Here is a 9493-nt window from a genome sequence, read left to right as displayed (position 1 = left end):
AAACGTTAAGCCCCAGGAATGAATGGGAACAGTGGATTGGTCCGGTTCTTTTTTTTTTCAATTTTATAAGTACGTAAGAGGAGATTGATAATGGGCATTTTAGTCATTTTGGAACAGCGGATCCGTTACTTCCAGTTCCAGTGCTCCACGATGCTTTTTTTTTTTTTTTTACATTTGAATTTTGTCCGAAGTCCAAAGCAAAGAATATGAAAGAAAATGAAAAGAGATAGAGGGTCATTTGCGTCATTCTGACGGTGTTCCCCTGCCGCAAGCAACCAGCAGACATTAATATGACATATGAAAAAATTTCTTAATATGATTTTAAATTCTGTAAACTTCCTGATATTATTCAAAAGGACAATGGCTTGTAGTGATGCTATGGATGAATGAATTGCCTTCTGGAATAAAAAAGAAATTCTGTAAACTATTATTATACGCGGAAGAAAGATATCAAGAGAAGAGAAGGTTCTCCTTTATTTTTTAATCCAACCCTTCCATGGCTCCATTTTCGATTTGTTAACAGATGACTACTGTTAACAAGGAAAATAACAGAAGACGAACAACTTCTCGGATCTACAAGTGACTGTTCTCCTTCCTACTCTCGGATTCACCTGTTCCTATGATTGATCGCTTATTTTGGGATAATTCGATGTCGTAACTCCGTTTTCTCCTCTCACTTGTGTCTATATCCGTCTTCCCTCTCACTGATCAATTGCCCCATTCTTGCTAATGTCCAAATTCTCTACAGTAATACGTCTCTTTATCCCCAAATGAGGTGCAAGGTCGAACGCAGAAGTTTCCTGCTCCTTTTTCGATTTGTTCTCTTCTGCTTCATACTTGCCGGCATTGTTAGTTGGAAACAATTATCAGGCGAGACCTGAGCTTAGACTTCTGGTTGTGAGACTACAGGCTTCCATCTGGTATGGAAATGTGCAGCTGAAACGGTGGGCGAAAAATGTTCAAGCCAGCGAGATGGAGGAGTGAAAAGAACAAGACCAAAGCTGTATTCAAATTGCAGTTCCAGGCAACCCAGGTATTATGATTTTCATATATTACAAGTGAATTCTCATTGTGGGTGGTCTAATCATAAATGGGGAATTTTCATTTTCGTTTTTTCCTCGGTTCTTTTCAATTTATTTATTAAGGTATGTGGACTCCAGAGAATATGAAAGTACAAGTCTATAATATCATTAATGCGATTGAAAAATTCGAGCGAATTGGGCACATGATCTCGTTTTGTTTGATTTCTGTTCATTCTTTACAGGTGCCTCAGTTAGGATGGGAGACTCTGATGGTCTCCCTCCTTCCAGTTGATGCCGGAAAACCGACGGTGAGGTTGGATAAACTTGCAGTTCGGGATGGAACCTGTCGCTGGGATAATCCAATTTATGAGACAATAAAATTTGTACGGGAGCCAAAGTCGGGGAAAATTAACAAGAAAGTTTACCACTTCCTTGTTTCCACCGTATGCTACGGTTCCGATCTCTCTCAGTTCTTTGCTTGAGTCCTTTCTTTTTATTCTTGCCACGTTTCTGTTGGTGCATTCTAAGTTTATGGGTTATCTCACAGGGATCATCAAAATCTGGCCTTCTAGGAGAAGTGTCTATTGATTTTGCAGATTATGCAGAGGCTTTTAAACCTTCCTCCATCTCTCTGCCCCTTAAAAATTCAAATTCTGACGCAGTACTGCATGTTAGTATTTTTATTCCCTGAACTTATCATTCTTGTAAATTATAGCTCGTAAAAACAAATAGGCATATTAATCTACAAAACCAATGAAATTGCAATTTCGGTTCAGGTATCAAATTCAATGATTCAATCATAACTAGCTACAGAGGCCATAACGATTGTGGTGTGATTATTGATACAGGTGACAATTCAGAGAATACATGGGAATGTGGATCAGAGGTGAAAATGAAATCTTTCCTCCTTTATGTATTTTTACGTTTTACATTTTCTTATGCTCCAAATAGAATTTTACTTCTTTTCCTTTGGAGCATTTGCAGAGAGGTTGAAGAAAATGGAGATCCAAGGATTAAATACCAAGAGAGGAACTTGGGGAGCGGGATGATCAGTTCAGATGGAGACAAAAGTGATGACCATGATGGTACAGAAGTAAGGTTTCATCTCATATTTCCAGAGAATATATATCTTGGATGTTTTCTCCTATAACAATTCTAGAATGGCTTATCATGTTGAAGGACATAATAGATATATTCTGTATTTGGGTTTCATGAAAAAAAAAAACGTCATGAAAGAAGGTGATTGTTAAATGTTAATACATTCTCTTTATTTGTTCTTAATTGTTCACAGAAGGAGCCTTGGCATAAAACCACATCTCAGAATGCTGAAGTTAACAGAAACGTCAGAGCATCCATCCACTCTGATGTTACAGCAGGGCCAGGTTCAGAGAGCAGTTCAGGATGGAATAAACCACAGGAACTTGGATTGAATAACAATAGCAATTCTTATCAGGACCCTACCAGCTTCCTTTCATCTTTTAACCACAGCTCCTTTCCTCAGAAGCCAATGGCTAATATGACTACAACAAATAATCATGTGCACAGGAGATCGATCACAGATTGGTCAGGGGATTCTGCTCCAGATGGAAGTCTTGAGAACTTCATATGTAGTTCCGAGGATACCCTTGTGAAAGAAAGACCTTCACAGGCTTCAGATGTCTCCATTGAAAAGCTCAAAAGTGATCTTTCTGCTTTGGCCCGGCAGGCAGAAGTTTCAGAGCTGGAACTACAGACTCTCAGAAAGCAGATTGTGAAGGAGAACAGAAAGGGACAGGAACTCTTAAAAGAAGTTCTTAGCCTGAAGGAGGAGAGAGATACAGTTAAGAGAGAGTGTCTACAACTAAAGGCCTTGCAAAAACATGTTGAAGAAGCAAAAGGTTCAAGCAATCTACAGTTTGAGAGTGAGGATGCGAGGGCTCTGCTAGAAGAAATCAGACAAGAGCTGAATTGTGAAAAGGAACTGAATGCCAATCTTCGCTTACAACTACGGAAGACACAACAATCCAATTCAGAGTTGATTCTTTCTGTAAGGAACTTGGAGGAAATGGTGGAGGAGAAAAATAGAGCAATATCCCTTCTTTCCTATAAGTCAGCAATTGATGAGAATGCTGAAAAGATGCAGGAAACATTCATTAAGCATGAGATGAATGATGATGAAAAACAAGCACTGGAACTAATAGTTAAGGAGCAGGATGATGGCAAGGAAACTCACTTGCTTGAGCAAAAGATCATAGATCTGTACAGTGAAATAGAGATATACAGGAGAGAAAGAGAGGAGCTAGAGATGCAAATGGAGCAGCTTGCCCTGGACTATGAGATATTGAAACAAGAAAACCATGATATCTCTTCAAAGCTTGAGCAAAATCAACTACAAGAACAACTGAATGCGCAGTATGAGTACTTGACATCTTCCGCTGCTATAAATGAACTGGAAAGCCAGGTTGAGAGGTTGGAGAAAGAACTCAAGAAGCAGGCACAAGAATTTTCAACCTCACAGGCTACTATACAAGAACTTGAAACCCAGGTCAAGCACTTGAAGAAGGAGCTTGATAAACAGGCAGAAGAATTTGAAGCTGATCTGGAAGTCTTGATACATGCAAAAGTTGAGCAGGAACAGAGGGCCATCCAAGCAGAGGAGGCCTTGAGGCAGACAAGATGGAATAATGTTAAAACAGCGGAGTGGCTTCAGGAAGAATTTAAAAAGCTTTCCATGCAAATGGCATCTACATTTGATGCAAATGAGAAGATGGCAATGAAAGCACTGACAGAAGTTAGTGAACTGTGTATGCAGAAAAGCCATTTGGAAGAAATGCTTGAGAAAGTCAATGAAGAGATAGTACTGGTTAGAGATCAATATGAAGCAAAACTGTTGGATCTTTCAAACCAATTAGATCTGAAGTCCAAAGAAGCAAAGCATATGATGTTGGAACTTGAAGACAAAACCACAGAACTTGAAAATCAAAAGTACCACAAGGAAGAAAAGTTTGAGGCCTCTAGAAAAGAGATACTGATGCTCAGAGCTGAGGTAGCAATACTTATAAGAGAGAAAAATGACCTCTCCAAACAGGCAGAAGAGAATGAACAATTAATAGATGAGATGGAACAACTGAAGTCATCGATAAACAAAATGGAAAAGTTGGTAGAAAAAGGAAATTTGGAAAGGGATGAATTGGAGAAAAGAGTTGCTTCATTGATGGAAGAAACAGATAGGTTAGTAGAGAAACTTAATAGTGAGAAGCATCGAAAGGATGAAAAGGAGACACTGGTTGGAATTCTACAATCGGAGGTGGAGACACTTCGAGCTGGGTATAACGACCGGAAACAATCATTATTTGAGGGTGGGTTAGAGAAGGAGAACCTGAGGAAACAGGTATATAATCTTAAGGTTGACCTAAAAAAGAAGGAAGATATCATTATAATTATGGAGAAGAAACTCAAAGATGGCACTACACGGGTCAAAGTTTCAGATGGAACAAAAACAACTTTTAGAAACAACAAATCTAGCCAAATTTCTAATGGCCCAAAGGAGGTTGCTATTTCGCGTGAGAAAAGTAAATTGCTCAAGGTAAATGTGCAGCCTTTGATATTTTATCAGAAATATAAAATATATTTTGTCAAAGATATATGTTTTATCAGAAATTGTATACCATCATTTATGCATAAAGCAAGATGAAGATCACAAGACTGGGATTATCCAATGGTATATGACAACTGTTTGCAATTTATATCACATAGATTGAAAAAGAAAAAGAAAAGTAAAATCTTTTTATTATCTTGTTATATCCCAGAAGCACTTTTTGGTGCTTCCACACAATCTGAGTTGCATCTCCTTTGTGTTTGTAGATTTTTGTTTTCACAGATTTCACTGGGAAAATGAAGTGCTAGATAATTCACAGTACTGACAGTATCACCATGTCTTACAGGGAAGAATGAGGATAAAAGAAACTGCACTAGAAAGCTCAGCCAATTCATTCATAGACAGGGAAAAGGATTTGCAAAACAGTATTTATGAACTAGAAAACAGGTTGGAAGATCTGAGTCAGAAAAGTACTAGCTTTTGTGAAGATCAACTCCAAAGGGTTAGTAACTTTTATACCTACACTGCATTAATGCGTTTGATAACAGGTTATAGGATGTTTAATTACCATGTTCAGTGCAAAAGTTCCTGAATTCAATCTTTTTGCCATTTTGAACAAAATATGCAGTTGTCAAATAGCAGAAGGTATTCCAAAGTCCAAACTTAGAACATTTTTTAGATTCGTATCTCCTGATTTGTTTATATTAAGATTAATGGAAAGGTCAATCCATTTTACCATTGAAAAAGAGAAAAAGGAAAAGCATTTCCATTATCATACTTAGGTGGAATACATGGAGAAATGGAGAAAATCCTCTAATACAAAAACATTTTTCAAAAATTTCAGCCATTGTTTAACTATTTTCAAGCCATAGTATCCAAATTTTAATATCAAGATGCAAACCTAAATGGATAGTTCTTGCCTAAGTCCAACAATTTACTTTTATTACCTTCCAACCATGTACTAACTACTAATTCTGGTGATGGTTCATATTTGAGAAACAGGAACCTAAAGGTGCAGAGGATATAGATGGAAATGATAGTAGCTCTGGAGGAAGAAATAAGGAAAAAAACTTTCTAGATTCTGAAATGATCATTAGATCATATATTTCTGATCAAAGTGACATGGAGAGAGCACCTATCAAAAGGTAGAAGTTTGTCCATTACAACTTTGATAATTTCAGTTTTGTTCTACCTCATAAGAGTAATATATATATATTATATCATGGGGCTACACAATGGGGGTTAGCACATCCCCCTCCCCTTAACCCCCTAACCCTGGTGGTAGTGGGATTTGACCCCAGGTCTCTACTTGAAGACATGCTGTGAATTATGCTCTTATTCTATTCTTTTGACAATTTAGTGCTATTTTCTCCTGTATATGCAGCAACAAGGAATTTTGGTCAGAGAAAGAACTGAACGTCTCCACCCTCAACACCAGGGATCAAGAAAACATTGCAGAAATGTTAAGTGAAATGGCGTTACTGAAAGAGAGGAATAAAATAATGGAAGTTGAGCTGAAAGAAATGGAAGAAAGATACTCAGCAATAAGTCTCAAATTTGCAGAGGTAGAAGGTGAGAGGCAACAACTTATAATGACAGTACGGAATCTTAAGAATTCTAAAAGGAATTAACTGACATTCAATAAGATTCTGCAAATAGCATGTATAGGTGAATCTCCTCAGTTTTTCAAGTGTATAACATGTATATCATGAATATTCTTAATTTTTGTGGACATTGTTCGCCTCCCTTCTTAGAGTTAAGAGGAATCCATAACCATCAAGCAAGTCTTTGGATAGATAAATGTACTCAATTGGCATATATCCAGGTGTTATGATGCCAGTAGAAATTCGCCTATGTATCAACTAAGGCATATCCTTGCCTACATGAATGGTTTAGGCCTTGACCTCATGGATGCACATAATATTTGCTACTGTGCCTTGAGTTCATTCATTTTATTACCTTTTGTATCTCATTTAAGGCACCATGCAATTCCAAAGCCCTTATTACTTGTTGTTTACACCTCCACTTCTCTTAATGGTACTTAAGCTTCTCTCGTTGGTCTTATCATGGCAAGTATAACTAAAGAAAAAGAATATCTAATTTAACAAGAATTTCTTTTATTTGAGGTTTTTGGGGACATTATTGATCATTAACTGTTTCTTCTACCTTGCCTCATGGGATTTGATACTACCAACCCATCATATTTAGGCCATGTTTGCTTTATTGCCACTGGCCTCATTATTTTGATTCTTGCTCAATGAGAAAGAATGAATAATATGAGAGTGGTTGGTCATAAAATTCTTTCCATGGGTCTTCAATTCATTTTAGAATTAAAAATGGGCCACTGGCTAAAAATAACACTAGCCTGCAGCATGAAAAATTATTGTCCCTCAATTGAGCAAAATTTTCGAGCCTCATTTTTTTGATTTATTTTTTGACAACGGCTTCTCTCTTCATCAAAGATATTCAAACCTTGCTGCTGCCAATGATATTCTACCTTGATGAACATCTCTATTTGGTAAGATTTCTCTCTTATCTTCTATGTCTTCTCTCACTTCTCTCTCCTAGACTCTTCCATTGTTTCTTTGGTAAAGGTTGATGATCTGTTCTATGTAGTCTTCATCATCCTGTTGGAGTGGTATTGTATTCACCTGTTCTTTTTCTCTGGATTTGATGATTAATGGAAAGAAAAGGTGAATACACTGGTTATCCGAGATTATATAGGTTTCAATTAATTTTTCAGAAAGTTCCTGAATGAAAGAAAGATGTTTATTTTTGTCTATTGATTTTGTTAGTTTACTCTAATTTTTACTCTTGTTACTTACCAGCATACACTGGTTAAATTTTCTTTTTGATTTCTAAGGTATTTCATGAGCTTGAGGTGGTGTTTCTGAATTTTATTCATATAATGCTTTGTGGCCAGTTGGATTGAATTCAAATTAGCTCATAGAAATAATAATCAGATTGGGTTATTCGTGCTACACTCAGTTTTAATGCTAGTGCACTTGAGGGGTGGTGTTGTTTTAGGGAGTTCAGCTTCTAAGACAAGTGATTTGTGAGTATTCGTGTGTAAAACTGTTTTTCTTTCTTTTTGTTGTATATATATCTATCATCTATCTATCTATTCATTAGAATTTGTTTACAAGAGTCAAACCATTAACAGCAGAGCAGTAGTTGGGCAGAAAAAAATGTGACCTATGGCCATTGGTATCAAAAACTATTATGTTAAGAACCATTCTCAAGAACTCTCCAAACAGGAATTAGAAGTGGTGACCTGTTTTCCAAACATATGATATTTCTGCTTTTTATTCTCTTTTTGGTAACAGTTGAACAATTTTTAGGAATAAGAAGTTTCGTGCATTGATATGTTATTTCTTAATGAGAGTTAGGACATGCATTTCCTCTTGTATTTGTGGTGCTTTAGGAGCTGCTTATGTGAAGAGCATGCATGAGCATAGGCAACAGCTTGGGCATAGGGTTCTTGAGGGCATGCTTGTCTTTTGCATTGTCACAAAGGGCATTTGCTAAATTCTGTTCTTAGTTGTTGGCGGATTTAATTGTTAATGTCCTTGATCAACTGATTGATGATGGCGAACAGACAAGTTTGTTGCATCCAAGAAACATTGATTTTTAGGTAAGAGTGCATGCTCAGTAACACTTTTGAGATTGTTTTTATAATCCAAGACCCCCTTTGTAGGACCACTAAACCTGGATTACATTCAAAACGGTTTAGTTGCATTTTTAGTTCTCCATATAAAGCAGCCTACAAAGACAAGTTTAAAGTTTCAGAACTAAGCAAAATACATCCTTAGGGAGCCTATTGATAAACTTGAAGGCCCCATCTTATGTACTGAGAGCCCCTTGCTAATATCTCCTTTGACCTACTTTTAATGTTTGAAATAAGTCAATACATATTGTCTATAGTTTTCTATCTCCTATATACGTATTGCATGATATTTGATATGTATGCATGACGTCAAGAATTCCAAATTCATGGTTTTCCAATACTGTAAAGTTCTGATGGGTTGTGCATCCTTTCTTCTCAAAAAGAGGAAGAATGTTAATATGTTTGAGTGGTAAGGCTTGGTGTTCCTTTCCAAGATAAGGAAAGGAAACCCTCATTCTCAATTCTCTCTCTTGAGCTTAGAAACTCACTCTTTTTTAATCTGTTTTATATGTATAAACTTTTCTCTGTTCTAGCAATGCTGAGGATACAAGTTTCTTTTCTCCCTTCATACCCCTTAAGAAATCAGCCCAGGTTCCTTCTAAGTGGTACAGGGAAAAGAATTGTGCTAATGGCACTTTTCTATCTAAAATTGATGAAAGACCTTGCTATCATCTCCACTGGACATGTTTGATCCACCTATTGCCACTGCCACTCAATGCTATATTAGAGAATGATCTTCTTTCTCCGGTTATGGTGTTGCTTTCTATTGCAGATATTATGAGTAATCCTGCATCTGGCAATGCTGCTTGGTGAAAGCTGTGCAAAACAAAGAAGACTGTATGTTATAAATGAGCCATTCAGTGTCTTGAAGAGACAATTTTCTTAGTGCTGTGGAGAAACCACTCTGACCCACACGCAATAAGGGAGGTATGGAAATAAGAAGTCTGGTCTATACGTTTATGAGCTTCTGCCTGTTTGATTCTCCAGACTCTTACAACATTACTACCTCCTATGCTAATGAAAAAGAAAAAGTAAACAAAGAAAAACAAGTTAGTCTTTACCATCTACAAAATACCCAAGACATACAAGTTAGTCTTGTCAGTGTCCCCTAAAAGACTTAATTCATCCTCGCCCACCTGTCCTCATCTTCTCTCAGTGCACACCTACAATTATCCTTGTTTGACATTTGAACTAGTTAAAAACAGACTACCTGAGTCAGCAGCAGGA

General features: G+C 36.9%; 1 protein-coding gene across 5 annotated transcripts; it reads left to right on the top strand.

Annotated features, from left to right (window-relative positions):
- The first annotated feature begins 312 nt into the window (after nucleotides 1–312).
- LOC148879976 (uncharacterized) lies at nucleotides 313–9195 on the top strand. Of its 5 annotated transcripts, XM_088961763.1 has the most exons (11): nucleotides 313–1033; nucleotides 1265–1465; nucleotides 1570–1692; nucleotides 1871–1908; nucleotides 2007–2115; nucleotides 2314–4587; nucleotides 4946–5101; nucleotides 5602–5744; nucleotides 5984–6171; nucleotides 7062–7117; nucleotides 9039–9137. In XM_088961763.1, the coding sequence occupies exons 1-11, from the start codon at nucleotides 956–958 to the stop codon at nucleotides 9045–9047; spliced, it is 3375 nt and encodes a 1124-aa protein (XP_088817889.1). In that variant the 5' UTR covers nucleotides 313–955; the 3' UTR covers nucleotides 9048–9137. The 5 variants fall into 5 exon arrangements, with proteins under 5 accessions (XP_088817889.1, XP_088817890.1, XP_088817888.1 ...); XM_088961764.1 differs by lacking the exon at nucleotides 7062–7117 and having other exon boundaries at nucleotides 9039–9195; XM_088961762.1 differs by lacking the exon at nucleotides 9039–9137 and having other exon boundaries at nucleotides 7062–7486.
- The last annotated feature ends 298 nt before the right edge of the window (nucleotides 9196–9493 follow it).

This window comes from Nelumbo lutea, chromosome 1, assembly GCF_056320005.1.
Source record: "Nelumbo lutea isolate HS-2025 chromosome 1, American lotus-T2T, whole genome shotgun sequence".
Lineage (NCBI taxonomy): Eukaryota > Viridiplantae > Streptophyta > Magnoliopsida > Proteales > Nelumbonaceae > Nelumbo > Nelumbo lutea.
This window is presented reverse-complemented; position numbering and strand designations above follow the sequence as displayed.

Excerpts from the sequence above, each read along its gene's own strand:
- LOC148879976 (XM_088961762.1), top strand. The coding sequence starts at position 956 with ATGTTCAAGCCAGCGAGATGGAGGAGTGAAAAGAACAAGACCAAAGCT. Across the intron at positions 1,909-2,006 it reads CATGGGAATGTGGATCAGAG|AGAGGTTGAAGAAAATGGAG; the intron begins GTGAAAATGAAA and ends GAGCATTTGCAG. Across the intron at positions 6,172-7,061 it reads CAAATTTGCAGAGGTAGAAG|ATATTCAAACCTTGCTGCTG; the intron begins GTGAGAGGCAAC and ends TCTTCATCAAAG.